The sequence below is a fragment of the Aythya fuligula genome, chromosome 2 (assembly GCF_009819795.1).
Source record: "Aythya fuligula isolate bAytFul2 chromosome 2, bAytFul2.pri, whole genome shotgun sequence".
Taxonomy (NCBI): domain Eukaryota; kingdom Metazoa; phylum Chordata; class Aves; order Anseriformes; family Anatidae; genus Aythya; species Aythya fuligula.
The window spans coordinates 137,926,627-137,946,403 of NC_045560.1; the positions used below are offsets into that span (position 1 = coordinate 137,926,627).

Consider the following 19,777-nt stretch of genomic DNA (forward strand, 5'->3'; position numbering starts at 1 on the left):
AGATTAGCTGACCAACGCAAAACTCAATCTCCAGATCAGCTGCAGACCCAGGAACTTCGTAGGTCTTCTGTTTCGATACTTCAAAATGAAACCACGTTCCTCCTCTGAGCTTTTTGTGCTGATACACCTCACAGTGCCAGAGCACGTCTAGTATGAAATACCGTGCAGTAGTCATACTGCCTCCACTTTGCACTCCAGTTGACTTTATCTTGCTCACCAACTTGTCTTGCAACACTGTAAAAAAATCACTTAATCACTCCATGATTGATTTTTTTTTTCTTACTTCCTTCTGCTGTTTTAGTGTGAGAACACCCTGAGCGAAGAAACTGTCTTGGATCTGGAAAGTGCCCACCAAAATGGGCTTCCTTGTTGGAGGTATCTGGATATAATAATAAACAATAAAGGAAATCTTACTGACCTGCAGACAATCTAAACTGATTCCTCTCGTTATGCAGAAACTGTGAAACTCCCTATGACAACTTCAGGAGGAAGTAAGTTAAGGTCCTCTTTCTGGTCCTGTGAGAAAGACAGATTGCATTCCTTGAAACCTAGTGTACAGGATTCATTCTTTACTATCAACCTGTGAAAAGGAAGCTGTTATAGACATATTAAAAGGTATGGCTGTCCTTTTTTTTCAGTAACAGAGGTATATACAGAACAAAATTCTCTTTTAGCCAGATGTTTATCATATCGGTATTTCAGAGCAGCAGTCATTACCATCAAGATTGCTTTTCTTGGTTTTATTTCGCACCCTCCCTCATAGGTAGTCTTAAATCTCAAGGGGCCTTTAGATGATATGTTCGATACTTGAAATCTTAGATGAGAGATAGAGTGGTGCAAAAACAACACTGAAAATAAGGCAGGCAAATCTGAAGAAACTGCTCTAAAACCTCAATTAGGCCAATAGTGTGCTTCCATTTCTCTGGGGCAGAACCTCCCTGCTTCTGAAATGCTTATTATCAGTGCAAACCATCAAAAAATCCTCAGTAAAATAGGATTACAACGTAATGTAATGATAAACCAAAACATATTTACTACATGTATTTATTTCTGGCATTCACCCATACTGAGAATACAATTACAAATTACACAAAGAATACATATTGAAAGACAGCAATTATTCAGGATACAGAGTATCAGAACAGAAGTGTACTTATCCAGAAAAGTAACTGCATTTTAGATATGAGTTTTTATTTCTGTTCACAAACATATGTACAATAATTGAAATATTCAGAAGAAGAGTACGCTCTGTTTTGTTGTTGTTTATTTTAAGAGGTTTCCCAGCTGCTAGGGAAGTATTGTTTCATTAATGTCTCGCTAAAGAAATGAGATCAAGAATTATTCAGATGCAATTTAGAATGGGGCCCACGTTAGTGAAGCCCCTGTCACACAGCAAAGCAGACAACAATCCTCTTCACTCAAACCCATGCACAAGAAAGAAAAACGTACATGGTAGCAGAACAGAGAGATGTAATTAATTCTAGCAAAACTTATTGCAGTTATAACTTTATAAATGTTTGATGCTATTTAGCAACAATTTTGGAGTGGTTAGGTTAAAAAAAAAATCATTAGTTTTGCAGAATTCAAATCCAGGGGGATTTTCAATGCAATGGCAACCAAGGGAGTTAGATAGCTAATCAGCCTGGAAGGAGAGAATCTGCTTTCTTTGAAAAACCTGCAACTACTGTGTATTACCATCCATCCTAGCCTTCATGAAAGAGTGTTTCATGTCCCTAGGTTACTTATAAACACAGGATTTCACAGCTTAAGTACAGAATGGGATAGGATCTCATTTCATACAATATTCCTAAATATAAACATTTTAAATATTTTTATTCTGCATACTCAAAGTACTTTATAAACGTGTAAGTGATGTCTGAAAACAACTGAAATAGAAAGTAATTCTAGAAAGGAATTCCAGTCAATCAGGTCCTTTCCACAAATGTGAAAATGATTCAATTTTATGGTGCAATGTGGTCCTTGTGGAGGAAAAAGGGTTATCCTTCATGACACATTTCACAAATACAGTGGTCTTACAGAATTAGCATATACAGAGCAGAACACCAACATCACTTTGTATCCACCCTTACAAATAAAGGTTTGCTTAGTAATATTCCAGCAAAAAGGCAAAATTTTCACCCTAGAGGCTGAAACAATTTTACTTCCAAAGCACTACAACCAGCTTTGTTCTACTAAAATTACTTCAGACAGATATTAACAACATCAATTTAATCTGGGGAAGAAACACTATGCTAACCTAATAAATAAAGGAGTGAGCTATACATTAAAGATGTAATAAGGTTTGAACTATTTCTCATTCTTTTTCTTATAAACGAGCAGATATGGAACAAGGGGGAAGCACTGAAAGAACTACAAACACAGAGCTTATTACTGTCTATATATCAGAATGCATTATTATTTTATTCCGATTTCTAGGGGACCTTTAAGAGCATTTTTCTTTCAACTCCAGCACACGCAAGATTACGCAAGAAGAGATTTACCTCTCTTCATATGGATTACAAATCAAACTTGGTTCTGTGCTAGGTTACATTTTTCATGCTCCGGAATTTAATATGCATTATGAAAGACCCTTTCTAATCGTAGTATTTTATCAACAGAGAGGATTACCTCTACATCTTGCTTGCAAGTTAAGTCAGAGGTAGGTTAGGAATGCTTTCAAATTTAGTGTTTTACTTGAAATGAATTAATTCCTCTTCCAAAGGGGTTAATGCTAAGTATAAAAGGAAAACCGTATGCACAGCTGCCACTGCCTGCACCGAGAGAAAAACTCCGAGATGTTCAAAATGAGACGACAACAGGGAAAAGAGCAGTGCGCTCCTTTTCATTTGCTTCAGTGCACCAGTTCAGGCTGATTTTCTACAAAAGGAAGCACCCCGCTAACGTAGTACGCTATTCCAAGAGACAGCAGGGCAATGACAATGATCAGGAGCAGCACCCTCCAGAAGCCCAGGTCTTCCACGAACTCTTGCCATGTCGTGCGGAAACTGGAAAGAACTCCTTCCCCTTGCTGTAGGTTTGGATTAAGGAGGGAATGGCTTTCCATCGCACTACAAAGGATTAAAGTTAAAAATACATCAGAGCAAAAGAATTCACCTTTAAGTATGACAGTAATCCTACTCTGAGCAACTGAAACACTCTAAATTAAAAACTAAACCCACCTGCAGATTTACCGCATTGCCTCGGCTAAATCAAGACAAAAGCAGATCAGGAAAAGGCTCCTAACTCTAAACTGAAGTTAATTGAAAGGATGGTTTATTAACTGGCGTAAGGAGAGTGCTACTTGTATCTGTACAACTGCTCTGAGCTTGCAGCCTTGCCACCTAGGAGCCTTCAGAAGTCAGTCAGTGGAACTCCTGCTCAGCACGGCTTTGTAAAATTTAATGGAGCGTGAGCTAAAACCTCAAGGGGCACAGCTCTCGTTAATAAAAACAAATTGCAATTTAAAAGTAAACTCTGCCGAACAAAATGGAAACTACGACCGGTATAATTTAGATCCTGAACTACGTGGAGATCTTTATTGCTCTCCTGCATTTCTTTGTTAGAGGCCTCTTCTCTAGCTTAAAAATAGAGAAAACAATCCATTTACATAAAAAAAAAAAATCAGAAACTTTCTGATTGTTGAGCTAAATCAGCATCACTGTAGTTTTTCTGCCCCATGGCACTCAGCAGCTGCTCTGCTGCCTTAGCATGCCACTCTCAATCCTTCAGGCCCCTTAAATTGTCAGACTTTTTTTTTTTTTTATATTAAATTTTATATAAATTAGGGAGTGAAACTCTCACTTTCAAGTGAGAAAAATCAGAATGATAGATTGACCATGAAGCACCGTTAGGAAAAAAAAAAATGCAAGTCGCCTCAAACACTGCGTGGCTCCTTCTATCCTCCTCTCTCTCTCGCTGGTTTCACGAGGGGTTTATAGTAGGGAACTATCCCTCTGTTGGTGTATGAGAGACCTCGGTAAGAACAGGAAAGCGTTCTCATCACTTGATTTCAGTTATGCAGATTTTTAGCCATCTGCACAGCCCCACTACTTCTCGCTTGAGTGAGACTGCACACACCAGTGTTTACAGGATCATGCTCTGACAAGCACGGAGAGGAAATGGTGAAACTGCCTGCACACCCGGTGATGTCAAAGCAGAAGGTAAGCAGAAAAGAAAAACGTTTTTCCCCCCCTTCTAATTGCTTTCAGTTACCAGATTCCTAGGCATCTCCTCCAGCAATATGAGAAGAAAACATTGCAGGGAAAACCAATTTGCAAATCAAAACTAATTGCATAAATGCTATTGGTTTTGGTGACAATTGACAAATGAGTTAGCAGAAAAAGGTCTCAGTTATGAATCTCTCTTCTAAGCTTGCACCACAGAAAAATGTCATGCCACATCTTTTTTCTTCTTAAGAAGCATGGGCATAGATGAGTAATTAGCCTGAACTCCCCTAGCTTACTGAAGTATTGCAGCATCATGGGCAGAAAATTTCAGAAATTGCCTGTTAAACAGCTTGCCTTTTTTGCTTTTAAAATATTTACTTTGCTCTAAAGCTATTTTAGCTTGTCCATAGCTGCAGGACTTAGTCATCTTCCTTGCACATTCTGATTTCCCAAGCAAAACAAAGGGTTCAACAGAAGACAGCCACTGGTGAAAACAGCACTACTCACTCATTAAGCACTAACTAGTTAATACGTAACCACAGTAAGGTTAAATAAAGGTGCAACGTGATTTAAGTGAAAAGGTCACATGCTTGCTCATTAAATAGAAAAGGGTAGAGAGAAAACGCTTTGGTATTTTGTATAGCAGCCCAATTAAAAGCAATGATATTCAAGATATTTTCCTTATGACAAATTACATCTCCTTGAGAAATGGTGCTGCAGGGATGCGTCCTACAGAAGAGCTTGTGCCACGTAGTGCAGGTGGCTGCTCCTGTTCCCAACACAACGTGGAAATTCACCTTTGGCTGCACTTGTGGGCACGCTGGGCTGTGCAGAGGGACAGGTCACCTCTGCTGGGCCACAGGGGGAGAGCTCTGCCTCCCAGCAGAGAAAATAAATCCCATTTGGGAACCTACTTTGGGCCTCTGCTTCCAGATCTGCAGCAACCGTGTGAGATAAGAAGCAGAAACCTTAAATCAGACACTGTTCTTCAAAAGGGAAGCTGACGGTTTTCAGGAAGAGTATTTATTTTCCATGGGGTCATATACAATGCAAAGATTGGGGAGGGAGGTTAGAAGTCATTCATCTTAACAAAATTTAGCTAAAACGTGGAAAAAAAAATACAAAGGGGGAGGAGTGAAACTGTGGAGGTCTGAAAAGGCAACTGCTCCAAAGGCATTATTTATTTACAGAGCAAACAGCCACAAGCTCACTTGCTTGTGCTGCTGTAGGCATCTGTTGTTTGTTATGCTAAATATAATATATTTCAGACATTTTAAACATGTTCACAAACAAGCTGGGTAGCGCACTGTTTATATGTCTGTGTGCCTCTCCCCAAGGAGCATTGCTGACTTCCTTGCCAAGCTAAACAATGTAACATTTATGAAGGTCAAATAACAGAAAGGAAGCTCCCTTCATTAAAGGGACACTATCAAAAAGGGTCATTTTCATGGGGCTGAGCTTCAGTCCGTGTGTATTGGGGTGGCAGCCTGTGTCACAAACAGCTTTCAGCAAAATTTAGGAAGTTAGAAAGAATCTGCAGAACATCCAATACTTCACATAAACGGACTTTGGACACTATTAAGTTTTGTGTTTCAGGGCTCAAAGCAGTCTCTCTGACGAGCGGGGTGACCTGATGAGTGGGAAAGATCTTCCACTCTGCTCTCAGGGAGTATTTTGCATGATTTCTGTAAATTTGTTGGTTTCAACTCTTCTGTTTGCTCCACTTAGATAACAACGCCGTCCAGATAGCTTTATTTTCCCCTGCAGTGAAGGCTACGCGCGTTTTGACGCAAATGGAACAAACCCAATGAGACAGAACTCCGTGTTTTTTCTGATATAAAACCCCAGTGGTTGTAATTCATCACCATTACTAGACAGTATTAAAAACCATGAATTTAAATAAATGCAGTATGAGAGCAAGTATTCAAAACAACATTGCTATCTTCTTTCAGATATATGAAAAAAGCAGTACTGGAGAGTACTGCTGCATGTTTAAGCTCAATGTTCTGTTGTGTTCACTGGCAATTCAAGGGTTTCTGTGAGAGAATCAGTCTCCTCTGAAACTAGCAAGGCACTCTGTCACATCCAAATCACAGAATGGGTTAGGTGGGAAGGGACCTTAAAACCCACCTGGTTCCACCCCCCTGCCATGGGCAGGGACACCTCGCACCAGACCATCTTACTGAAAGCATGTTAGGCCAGTGTGTGATACTGGCATTTCACATTTCACCCCATTTTCCCCTTGACTTCACGATAAATGGCAGAATATATGTTTTTTTTGTCTGTAACAGAGTTATTTAAAAAAAAAATCCACCATAAAATGAGAATTCCGATTAGAAAAAGTCCTTTATTTCCCCTTACATTTGACCTATCTAAAGAGATTTTGCTAAATTCTAAGATTTGATTTGATAATACCAGGACAAATTTGGTATTACCTGCTCTGAGGAACAAGCAAGCAAGCTGAATCATAAAAATCTCAGAGCAATAAGCACATTAGTAAAGATATATTATACACATACATCATTTCCAATAATTCTCTGTTTTGTAAATACCTTTCACTTTCAGCAGTCTGCATCGTTTCCAGCTTCGAGTGAGCTCCTCTGTTGAATCCCTTCACCTCTTGCTCCTCTAAAGATTCCAGCAGTCTAATTACATCTTTATTTACACCCCTTCGTTTTGCAAGGACAAGCGGTGTTGCACCTTGGTGATTGCTAAAGTAATGCCACGAATGGGCACGAGAAGAAAAGAAAATCTTAAAACAGGAATTTTGTAGCAAGATCACATAACACACAGCATAAAATTCACTACCCAGAACTATTTTCTGTCATTTCCATCTATAAAAGTGATACCATAATTGACTATAGAAGAGTATCTGTATATTTAGGTTTGAAACAGCACAACTCCTTTTCCTCCAAATAAAATCAAAATTCCTAGTACTCTAATTTAATTGCAAACCCTGGGTATTGTAACAAAAAGCGTGGATTTATGGCAATGCTGGAGATTAAGCTTGATTTCAAGAAGGAATTGTGCAATCTGTTTCTTCATAGCTCCTTTTTCCATGTGGGTATGAGGACATGAGGCAAAAATGAAATAAAATACAGATGGTCCCTCTGCTTCTTTTAAATACTGACTAGGACCAGAGCTGCATTCAGACTAGGGATTTTCACCAGAGTTGCTCGAAGCAAGAAAAAAAAACAAACAAAACACAACCCATGAAGAATCTGGTCTGCCAATAACCAGCTGAAAGCACTAATGAGGGACAAGTGAAAAGGGAACAGATAAAAAAAAAAAAAACTCAAAGGTTCTGAAGTTTCACAAACTTTTTTGCATGCCCTGTAAATATGCAGAAAGTTCCACAAACAAAATAATTCAGTTAGTACAGCAAAACAGCTCGCTGTTTTGTAGCTGGAGAGCTTGCATCTGAGCACCGGCATCCGCCAGCTGCTGGAAGCCAGAAGGCAAGAAAATACAATATTTAAAAAGAACAATATTTAAAAGGAGGGTTGAGTCACACATTTTGAGGGTTTGAAACCACTGAAAGGAAGCATTGTCACCAAGGGGTATGGGAATGAACTGGTACACATCCACTGTATTTTCTTTGTCGTATACAGTGCAACAGTTGAAACAATAGAACTGCGGCGGAGAAAATTCTTTTCAAGCAGTCGATGCGATTTTCTTCTTTGGTGCCAACCACCCACACCTGGCTGTCTGGCCAAACCAGGATAGCAACGTCATCACTGAGTCAGAATTAGACACAGCAGCCCACACCAGCAGCTGCTATTTTTATTTGCTTCGCTTGGCCAGCAGGAATGGCCTCTCATTGTTTGCCTGCCTTTTTATTTTGTGTCTTCATTAAGTGATATCTTCCAAAAAAAAATTGAATTGCACTGCATAGAGCATCGCAGCCACAGCAGTTTTGTACACAGTGCTTTGGGAACAGAACACATATTATAAAATATATGCTGTTTAAAATAAAAGAGAAAAGCAACTTACCAAATATCAATTTTAAGTCCATTAGAAACCAGGAACTGGATGGTGTCCACGTGCCCACACAGGTGCAGGGCTGTGTTACCCTGGTAATCGGTGGCTAGCAGGTCAGCCCCGAATTTGTGCAGGAGTTGACAGATGTCTACGTTTCCTCTGGCTGCAGCAAGGTGAAGGCCAGTCCGGCCCCGGCTGTCACGAATATTTGGGTCAAACCCACTCTCCAGCAGGCGTTTGGAATAGTTAAAATCTCCATCGATGCAAGCCTGCAGCAGCGGCACGTTTGTCTGGGATGAGTCGTTGACGAAAACGTAGGACATGGTTCTGATTCTCTCTGGAGCAGATGACAAACCTGCAAGAACAAGCGGGGAAAGTGTCGGGGAAGCCAGGCAAACAAATACGTTTTAAACTTTAAAAATTCATTTGGAAGATTTCTCAGGTTTCTGAACAAGAACACAAACTCGCTTTTGAACTGACTGAAATCTTCCTGTCCTACCTATTAATTTCACGTGCTGCACTCCTGTCTGGTAATATGGGAAGAGCTCTTTTTACTCATCCTCCCACCTCGGGAAACAGTAGCACAGACTTATTACAGAGAAGTGATAAGATCACTACCACAAATGCAAGCCAGGTGAGTAACTTTCACCTAGGAAGAGATGGCAGGTGGTAGAATTGATATTAAAAGTATAAAACACTGGAGATCTGAACTGAAAGAAGGGAGACGAACCAGCTTTCAAAAACCCCACCACAGAGAAGCACAAATGCAGTTTCTCTGGATTAATATTACATAAAAGATTAATTCCTTTTCTGTATCAGGAAGATGGATGTCATTTCAGAATGGATTTATTGACATTTTATGAAACATGACTTAGGTTTTGCAGAACACTATTTTAAGGATGATTCAAATAACGAGGGTATGACGACGCTGTGGATTTATGGGACACAGAAAAGATGACTTGAAAACAGTAAGGAAAACAAAAAGGAATGACTATGCAAGAGGATGGGAACATCGTGCACGAGGCAACAGTAAGAAAAAATGAAAACATCTAGGAGGCTGGGCAGCAAAGCTTCACGTTGCCTCTAAGAAAAAAAAAAAAAAAAAAAAACACATATAAGCTAGTGAAAACCCTTCAAAGGAATCTCCATAAAGCCACCACACAGTTCAAGTGACAGGAAGGAAGAGCAATTTTACTAGATAACCTTTGAGCAGAAGATGAAATTTCGCATGAAAAATGATTTCCCACTTGACCAAGGCTGGCATTTTGGGTGAAGGGTGCAGCTGTGTTCTGGCTAGCAGTACGAGCCTCTTACAAGGCCGCTATATGCAGATTTACATTTTCTCATCTATATAAGGTCTCCTTCTACACCAGTGCACTCATTCAGCTACGAGAACGGAAACATGGCCAGCAGCCAGAGAATTCGATTTAAAACCTCTCTTTTATTTTCTTTTACAGTTTATAAAGCCTGGATTTTACAGCTCTTCCCCCACGTGTTAGATCAAACTCAAGATCAGAGCACCTACAGGAGTCATTTCACATTTATACAACTGGCCTGATTAACAGCTTTGGGGCTGGCGGGGGTTAATAATTTATATTTAAACTTTAATAGCTTGTATTTCCTATCTGGACAAACTCTGCTCCATGTATCAGCACTGCCCAGTTTCCCTGTGCAGGAATGCACAACTTTTTTTTTCCTGTCTTGGACACAGAAGAGATGGGAATTAACTTCTACGTCCTGGTATCTGTATAAGGAATGATTTTAGACAGAGCACATTCCCCTAGGCTCTAAGGGTGTTTTTGAGCATGCGGTGGTGTATCGCTGGCCCAAGCACCCTTTCCCACAACCATCTCCAATACCAAAAGTTCACCAGCACAGCATAAAACGTTTCATGCAAGGAGAGTGTTATTTCAGACACACACAGATTTCTTACAATCCTGCAGAGAAAGAAGGGCCAACATACCTGTATCTTCAACGAGTATGTTACAAAACCTTGGCTGTTGCAAAGCTAGGCTTCCCACTTGGCAGCAAGTTCAATTTTCTCGCCCACTTTCTACCCAAATCATAAATGACATGAGAGTGCTTCTTCAACTCCGATAGTCCAGTCCTTGCTGAGAAAAAAATCAGGCCCAATTTTTGTATGATGTGACTGACACCTTTACGTTCTGCACTTAATCTCCCCTAAAGCAGCAAAACCATAAATAACTTCGAAACCTCCAATGCTCAAGCATAGTAACAGCATAAAGCCCTCCTTGTACTTGATAAAAAAGACCACAGCTTGCTTATGAAGTGGTATTTGAGTGCTTAATCCTGCTTAATAAAAAAAAAAAAAAAAGGCCTAGCATAAATCAACAGCAGAATATTAGCCTGGAAGCAAAGCATGCTATTTGAGAAACTTGACGGGATGCTCTGGTAAATGTAAACTTTGGTTTATGTTTTCGTACCAGATGTGTGGGCCTGGTAAAGCCCTGCAGAATTTCCTGTCACTTCTCATACAAGGGTGACGAAACAGCAGCTAACGGCAGCAGAACAAACCTCCACCACCTTGTCTTCTTGGGAGAGGAAGCAGGAAGATTAACAGGTATCATGAGGTTTAACTGAAAATATTTCCAATTCGGAATTTATCATCACTGAAATGTTCTAGAATTCATCACTGAAGTGCACAAGACTAAAGCAAAACCTTAGTAATTTACTTTAAGAAAGAATTATAAAGCAACAACAAATCCTCCTTCCTAATGCTTGAAGGCTGTGGACTAAACAAACGCATTCACAAGGAATCGGTTCCATCTGGGTCGATTCAGCTTTGTGATTAAAAAAGGTTTTTGCACACACACGATTCTGTTTTACACATGGCTGCCTAATACATGCCAGATAGGAGCTGCACACGAAGATGAACTGCACCGTCTTTAAAATGCCAGTCCCCAAATAAATGTAGTCCTGCCTCAAATGTAATCTGATTTTGCAAAATTTCCTAACAAGGCTCAGAAAAAAATTTACAACAGTCGACTTAATTAGAAATTTCTGAATGAGCAAACTGATTACATTTAAATCCCCAGTATGTATAAAAACGTTCTTATTGCAATGAATACCTAATTAAGTGTATTTAAAAAAAAAAAAAATCCAAAGCATCCCATCCGTTCTCTTCACATTGCTTCTGAAGGTGAGGCAGAAAGAAGCCTGCATCCTTCCAGGAGCTGGTGCACCTCCCATCAGGCACTAATGTCACAAAGGGCCTCACGTTACTCGGTAAGGAGACACTAAAGCATTGCAAAAGGAGCGGCCCAAATAGCCCTACAAATTACTGCTGCTGGAGTTAAATTAATTTGGCTCAGTAAAGGACTGCTCCTAAAAACACAGTGCTACCTTCAGAAAAGTTTCAGAAAAACTGATCTTTTACATTGCACTCTTAGGAAAAAAAAAAAAAGTTTCACTGTTAATAACTTGTCACTGTGACAGCAAATTAGCTTGGAGAAAAAAATCAAGTATGTTCTCCCAAGCAAGAGGAATTTCTGCTAGGAAAGTGTAATATAAGAATACATTTTCCCTTAATTTACCCAAAATGGATGTTGCCCAAGCACCGTATAATTTTATTAATGATTTTAGACATTTTGCACTAAGCCAGTTCTTCAGTGATACATGCTGTTTGGTACAGCCTGAGAAAACCAAACTGTTCTGTTTTCAACAGGAATGCTTGTATTAAGTGATAATAATCCACTTTTATCTATTAGAAGTCAGCTGTCTACCCCCTAGAGCTGTGGTACACACATTGTCTAACGTGCTCAAACCTGTGGAAGCCAAAGCCAGGAGTCATCTTGAAGAATTCAAAACCTAGAGCGAGATGTGAGTTTTGTTACTGCTTAAGCTACCCCTCAATTTGCACTAACCGTGCATGGTTTTATTTTACACTGAATACGTGGTTTTGCCTCTGCCTTCTCACCGAGTTCAACAGTCGCCAAAGAGCTCCAGGAAAAGGAGCCAGATTGCTTATGAGACAGATTCACTAATGGTACTGGAGTCTCTCCACCACAGAAATATTGGTGGGCTTGGTGAGCTGCAGTTCCTCACACAGGCACTGCTCCATGATTTACCAGCTCTGCAAAACGACAGAATTTCCAAGAACGTTCAGAAAAACTGATGCGAGGGTCGCTGTTCTTAATGAACGCCTCGGATCGATGGCACACCATCAGATCACACAACAGCTGAGACTTCCTCATATTGGGAGACACGTTGACATCTAGAACCCAAACATCAGCCAGATTTCCTCCAGAGGAACTGCCACCAACAATAAATGGAAACCTAAAACAAAATCAGGGACCAAACCCACCTCCCCCAGCAAAACACAGCACGCAACCTGCATTGCCAGCTCCCTGATGGCAGGCAGCTTCCTCTTTTTGTAATACATTACAAAGTGGCAGTGGCCCGCTGAGCTCTTCCTCTCGTTTTTATATGAACGAGAAAGGGCCCAGCTCGAGTGCTTTGCTTCAACTGTCAGCCCCCACTCTCTGAGGGCAGTTTCCCCTCAAATAGAACAGTAACCTTAAAAATTACACAAACTGTTCTTGGGGATACATGGTAACATTTTTTAAAATATATTATTTAATTGTAACAACAACAAAACTGACTACCTTGCTCCTCTGAACTGCTCATGTATCCTGGTGAACTGTAAGCTCAACAATATTGTTCTGACTCCTTTTCTGGGTAGGCTGGGGGAGAAAATCCTTGCTAAGCTTTCGTGCACACCTGTTTTACATGGAGGCTAAGACACAAGTCACTTAACTGAATAAATGTAAAAAAACATAAAAAGTAAAATAGTAAAAAAAATCATCTGATCAATCACCATCATTTTTTAGGAAAGGCCACCACTATCTACACAGAGCTCCACCAACAGCTCTGTATCTTCTCCTAAAAATCTTCAGCTGTTCAGTCCAAGTGGGTTAGAGTTTTATTTCTCCACTAACAGGGATCTGCTGCAAAAAGCAGCAGAGCAGATCAGTACAGCATGATGTGACATTTTCCCTTCTTTGGTTATTTTTTCAGTAGTTCCTACACTTCAGGTATCACAGCAGGCTCTTCAGACCTACCTCTCCTTTTTCTCTTTCTAGCCAGGGCACGTGGAGATGCAAGAGAAGAATGGAAAAAATAACAGAATTATCACTGTTGTACGGATCAGTAGATAATGGCATTAAAACCCGAGAACTTTGCTCGTCATTGTACAGTACGTCAACATTAAGAGATAAAAAATAAACAGGAGCTCAATTGCCAATTCAGGGCTGTAAAACGCCTCCCCCGATAACACAGAACAGTCATTGTGTATCGATGCACACGGAATAAGGGAGCGATAGGGAAGAGCTCGTTCTTTCCAAATACCTTTATCGACAAGCAGATTCACAGATGTCTTTTCCTTTCTGGACTCAACTGGCAGTTCAATTGCATTACACGTCTCAGTGCACTCCTATCAAATGCGCAGTTAAGTATTTCTGAACCTTGCTCATTTTTTTCTTTTTATCTTCTGTGGAAGAACTATTCGGGTGGAAAGGAAATTCATAGTAGTTAGAAAGAGATGTGCTATAACTAACACCCCACAACCACCTCAGGTGAATCAATAAAGCAACTTCAGTATTTCCTTGATCCTCGTGGTTGGTGTGGATACACCTGCTTTTATAGGAAGTCACTGAATCCCTCACATTAATCATAATTATCAACTTCTCCAAAAACCTTTATCCAAATCCCTTCCTTGGTTCTGCTGGGAACATGGGGTGCTAATGTAGGTCAATCAAGAAAATCTTAAAATTCATTGCAGCTTTTTCTTAATTTCTTTAAACAAACTAGAGAGAATTTGTTCCACTCTGACCGAAGTTTATATTCTTTGCAGATCTTGAAAGAGTCTTCTGGAACAGAAAGCAGCTCTGAGTGAGCACCAAGACACCGTTAACAAGTGGACTGACTAGCTGCAAGCTGCAGATGTGCGAGCACCACTTTTATCTAGAAGAATACTGCCACCGTGTGGACCGACAGATTCTTCTTCAACTGAAGTAAACGATATGGTAATTCCAGACCCACACAGACTAGTTTTTCTAGATTTTGTGGCGTTTTCTGATTTCCTGAGAAGGAAAAAACACAATCACAGAGAAAGTTGAGGCTGGCAGGGACCTCTGGAGGCCACCTGGTCAGTCCCTCTGCGCAAGCAGGGACACCCAGAGCTGCTTGCCCAGGACCAAGTCCAGGTGGCTTCTGAAGAGAGAGAGATTGAAGAGAAATGATGGAAGGCCTGAAAACTTGATAAAAATTAATTCTGAAATCCAATCTGTTGTTCCTGTGTCACACAGACAGCAAATCTTTGTTTAGCACTGATCTTACATTAGCGAAATGAGGACTTCAGTATAAATCTTGATTTCTGAAGATAATTTTTTTTTTTCCTGCATTTATGCCTGTTCCATGAAGAAGAAAAAAGTCCTTACAGAGACACACGATAACTCTGACAATGGCAGGTTTGACAAGTTCACTAAAATGGGAAACCTCCCGCCTCCAGCAGGAATTGCCAGAAGCCACAGCTTAATCAGCTTTATTCCAGCAACAAAGCAAATTGACAATCGAGAAGCTGCCACTAAACCACTTATTACTATATAGTCTATATTCTCTTATTTTATTTCTTATAAAATAAAATTATTTTATTTATCCTTTGTGTATTAGCAATATGTAACCTTCGAGGACATGACCTTTGTAACGCACGCATCATCAAATCCATCTGAATGGCTAGTGAACAGAAGCAGGTCACGTTAAAGAGCAGAAGTCTCCTAACTTTGTACATCATTTATATATAACAGATTATTGGAATCTCCTTCTAAAATACTCTGTTTTGCTCCTTGTTCCCTACAGCTTACGCTTTTGTATCAACAACTAATACCAGTGACAAACCAAGTTGCTGTCAGATAGGTAACTCTTTGCTATGACTCTGGATACAGATATTTCTGCTTTGAATTTTCATGTTCACGGAGTAAATAAAAAAAACAGTTTATCAAAGCTAAAATTGTTAACTGATATTTATTTGTTCCACATATTCTACATCTCCATCAATGCAGTATGATTTTTTACTATGTACTATGATGGGGGACAGAGACTGTGGAACTGCACACAGTCTTTGAGGTTAATCTGAACCACAGATTAACACAACCACACAAAAAGATTTTTGTTTTTGTTTTTACATTTTTCCCAATAACAGTTACTGTTTGATTTACCTTTCTGTCTGCATTATCTATGGGTACATTTTAATGGAACCATTTGCCATAATTACAAAACATTGCTCGTTACTGAAAGCCCACGATTTCACAGAGGGCTCAGGAATCTTTTTACCCTACCTATTTGAATCGCTCTGCATACCTGCACTGGATTTCCTGTGCTCTGATATTGTCTGCTTACTGAGTTTTACAGGGTCAATCTGCAGTTTTTTACAGCTGACCTTATCTTTACTGCTCCTGTCATCAGCAAACACTATCACCTTGTTGCTCACTGCCTTTTCTACGCCAAGTTTAGAACCCAGAACAGAACCCCGCAGAACTAAACCCCTTCCACTGAAAAGACTGATCCTAAGTTCATAAAAATGCCCACTCAGCACTCTGATTTCAACAGCGGCAACCAGAGAAGCCTCTTGGGAAGAGACTTCTCCAAGAAGCTTTTTCTTGAGTGGCAGCTGCCACTTTGGTCTTGAGTTCAGCAACACGTAAACACAGTTCAGATTATTCTACTCAAGCCATCACCTTACCTTTATGCACACTGAAGCTCATGTGTCCCCCTTTTGCCCCCCTCCTTGCTTTGGGGATTTATTTTTTCCTCTTTAACTTTTCAACCCAACCATTTCTGCACATAAAGAGACTTTTTTTTTGTGCTCTAAGTGACTACTATCCTTAAAAGTTTCTGACATTTTTTTTAATGCTTCCTGAAAACCCCAGTAACATACAAAGCCCATCACCTGCATCTCCAACGCCACTCAGTACTCCACAGCAGAAGCTAACTAGCCTTAAACAGATCAAACCTCTAAAAATGTGTCTGCTCTCAGGCAAAACCATCCCCTAACAAATGAGGGCACAGCAAGGATGGGCATACATCTCTCTCTGCACTTCTCTGGTGAAGAAGTAAAGCAAGCATTCTAGACCACCCATGGGAAAACAAGAAACCAGAAGCCTTTCCTGAAGCCTGTGGCTGCCCTTTATCCCCACGCATTATGCTGATCTGATGCTGTAAGAGGTCTTGAGCACGCTGGGGAATATGATACCATCAACGCACATTAAAACATTTATTCCTTTATGTTGTAAAATTCTAGTGATGTAGCTGTGTTAACTGGATGGGAGAAATGTGTCGAGCTGGTGTTTCCACAGCTCTGTTCCACTTAAGATTCTGGTTTTAATTATACAGCTACGCTACTTTTCCAAGCGGCATTTCTGTCTTTTACTCTGCTGATATTTCAAATGACTAAGCCCTACAGTACACATATGCCTTCTATGAGGTACTGCATGAGATCAGAGTAAAACTTGTTCCCCACCTACTTAGAAAACATTACCTTTAAATGGTAAAACAAATGAAAACCAACCTGAAACGCTTAGTGAGCATCATCGTTAAACAGTAAAGCAAACTTGAGCATTTCAGCATTTGTGGTATTTGACATAAATGGCAGCAGAATGTCAGTAAATGACAAATAATTACCAACAACTGCAGTTTGGTTGCACTCAAGGCACGCTTGTCAGCTGGTCACCTACACTGATGGCACACTATGAATGGTCTCACACAAAGCTGACTGCATCTGGGATCCTGTATTTCATAAGAAGTGTATAGAGAAACGCCCTCTGAAATACTTTATGTCCACATGAACCGACACATCTGGCAGCAGAGCACAAGCGAGACCATGGGGGAGACAACCAACAGCTGGAATGCAGCAGCCAGCTTAAGGCATCACTTGGAATCCCTCTCTCTTGCTGATGAGGCAACTCTAACATGTAGGATACCAAAACCTGCTGAGAGAAAACCTATTGCTCCTCGGGAAGGAAGACAGCAGATGCAGACACCATGCTTCAGGTTTTGACTCATCCCAGCTTACTCTTCGATACCATCTTCAGAACTCAAAGAGGGCAATCAGCCCATCTCATTTTCTGACTGTCAATTCTACTAGACAGAATGCAAACATTAGTAGAAATATTTCTTCTAAAAATCACATTTAACAAGTCCTTGTTAATAAAATATTTTATAAACAAAACAAAGATGAAAAACAGACCTAATGCCTACAGATAACACTAAGCTTAGCCCCCTCCTGCAGCAAGCAAAACCAATTACTTTTACAAACCAGTCACTTTCCAGCTAAAATACTTGTTGGGTTCTTGCTCCTCCTTGATCTTTGGGAAGGATGCTCCTGAACATCAGTGCTCCGATAGCTAGAAATACTCACATATTATTCATCGTACAATCTATGTTAAATTATTCACGTATCAACACCATTCTTAAGCTCAATTTATTCCCTTTACCACGTTTACCTTGATGTTTCAACAGAAAGCAAAAAAGGCCTCTGTTCTGCAAAGATAAAGAGGCCAAATATTTCTTTCAATATAGACTCTTCATTTTCCTGCCTGTCTTAGGCTTATCTTTACCTGTTCCACTTCACCTGTTCACGTGAAAACATTTAGCAGTGTATGAAACATTCTAGCATTTTGTTCACAGATAACAGTAACTTCTTTTTCCCCTTCACCACAGGTCTGCATTCGCTTTTTTCCACAATCACATATTTTGAAACTACCCAATACATATTTTGGATTTGTGTTGCTTTAAAATAAGAATTTCTCTGTATATTGTGTTTGCAACTGCAAAACCTTGTCCTTTAAATTACTGCATTTTATTTAAGTTATTATTATGCTTATTTCATCCTCTAGTCCCTAAGATCATCCATTTTTTCCTGTATAGCAGTTACCCTCTTCTATATTGCCAGTGCCTCCCAGCTTGTTCATCACTACCAAATTTAGGTTTTAATAAAGACGTTGATGTAACAATTAAGTATTTAACAAGACTAATCTCAAGATGGATCTTCAAATAACTAATTTTATAATCTCCTTTTATACCCAGACTCGATGGTTTTCTTCTCAATGTTACTCACCACGAGTTGTCTCTAGTTAGTTCCTCATCCTCTCTTTAATTCTGGAGTTATCCCTATCTTTTCAGCACAATTTCCTGTGTAGCAGCTGATCAAAAACTTTACTGCTGTCTAGAAAACAAACAAACAAACAAAGACAACTACTTAATTTCCCTTAAAAACAGTAATTACTTCATCGAAGGCAATCTGAGGCTGGCTAACAAAAAAAACTTCTGGCAGAAGTATGTTACCTTTTGATTTAATTTATCATAGGATCATTGGGGTTGGAAGAGACCTTCAAGATCTCCTGGTCCAACCACCCCCTACCACCAGTGTCACCACTGAACCATGTCCCCAAGCACCACGTCCAACCTCTCCTTGAGCACCCCCAGGGACGGTGACTCCACCACCTCCCTGGGCAACCCATCCCAGTGCCTGGCTGCTATTTCTGACAGAAATGTCTCCTCATTTCCAACCTGAACCTCCCCTGGCACAACCTGAGGCCATTCCCTCTAGTCCTGTCACTGGTTACCTGTGAGAAGAGCCCGACCCCAGCTCCCCACCCCTTCCCTTCAGGTACCTGCAGGGAGCAGCGAGCTCCCCCCTCACACCCCCGGCTCCCTCACACCGCCCCTCCATTCCCCTGCCACCCCAGCGTCCCCTCCCCACCGCCCGGCGCCCACCCGGGCGGATCCCTCCCCGGACAGACCGACGGACACCGCCGGTCCCCCTCCATCCCCCTGACCGACGGACACGGCCCCTTTATCCCCCCCCAGGCCCCACCGCAGCCCCCTCGCTACCTGCCCTGCCGGCCGCCGGCCGCTCCTGGGCACGCAGCGGGGGCGGCGGAGGGGGCGCGGGCGGCCCCTGCCGGCCGGAGGCCGCCGCCGGGGCTGCGGCGGGAAATGGCGGCCGTGACGGGGCGGCCGGGGGGAGGCACCATGACTGCCTTCATCGCGCTGCCTCAGGGCCACTCACGCCTGTCACCAGGCACGTGGGAGAACAGAGCAACCCCACCTCGCTACAGCCTCCTTTAATGTAGTTATAAAGAGCGATAAGGTCGCCCCTGAGCCTCCTCTTCTCCAGGCTGAACAAGCCCAGCTCCCTCAGCCGCTCCTCGTAGGACTTGTTCTCCAGGCCCCTCACCAGCTTCGTCGCCCTTCTCTGGGCTCACTCAAGCACCTCCATGTCCTTCTTGTAGTGAGGGGCCCAAAACTGAACACAGTACCACTGCTCACAGAAACAAACCAATACAGTTAATACTTTTTCCTCCTCTACTATCTTAACGTTTTCTAATCATTTTCTATTTAACATCTCCTTCCCTTTCTTCCCCACAATTTCAGTCTGGAAAAAAAAGATATATCACAAAAAAAAAAAAAAAAAAAAAAAAAAAGCATGTATGCAAGATGTCTCCAGAGTGACAATACCCATCTAACTGTAAAGAATATTTCACTAGACTTAAAAATTCTATAGAAAAGACAAAGAATGACACTGAAGACTTTTTCCATATTATTCAAGCTCT

The 19,777-nt window shown here is 41.0% G+C and overlaps 1 protein-coding gene across 5 annotated transcripts; it reads right to left on the reverse strand.

Moving 5' to 3' along the window:
• Window positions 1-1,028: 1,028 nt before the first annotated feature.
• On the reverse strand, window positions 1,029-19,108 carry ANKRD46 (ankyrin repeat domain 46). 5 transcript variants are annotated; one of them, XM_032181571.1, is made up of 7 exons: window positions 19,056-19,108; window positions 18,280-18,387; window positions 10,592-10,696; window positions 10,111-10,258; window positions 8,160-8,502; window positions 6,719-6,877; window positions 1,029-3,068 (listed from the first exon to the last, which is right to left on the reverse strand). In XM_032181571.1, exons 5-7 carry the CDS (start codon window positions 8,468-8,470, stop codon window positions 2,852-2,854), a joined length of 687 nt encoding a protein of 228 aa, XP_032037462.1. In that variant the 5' UTR covers window positions 8,471-8,502; window positions 10,111-10,258; window positions 10,592-10,696; window positions 18,280-18,387; window positions 19,056-19,108; the 3' UTR covers window positions 1,029-2,851. The 5 variants fall into 5 exon arrangements, with proteins under 5 accessions (XP_032037462.1, XP_032037461.1, XP_032037464.1 ...); XM_032181570.1 differs by lacking the exon at window positions 10,592-10,696; XM_032181573.1 differs by lacking the exons at window positions 10,592-10,696; window positions 18,280-18,387; window positions 19,056-19,108 and adding exons at window positions 13,229-13,245; window positions 13,515-14,239.
• Between the last annotated feature and the right edge of the window lie 669 nt (window positions 19,109-19,777).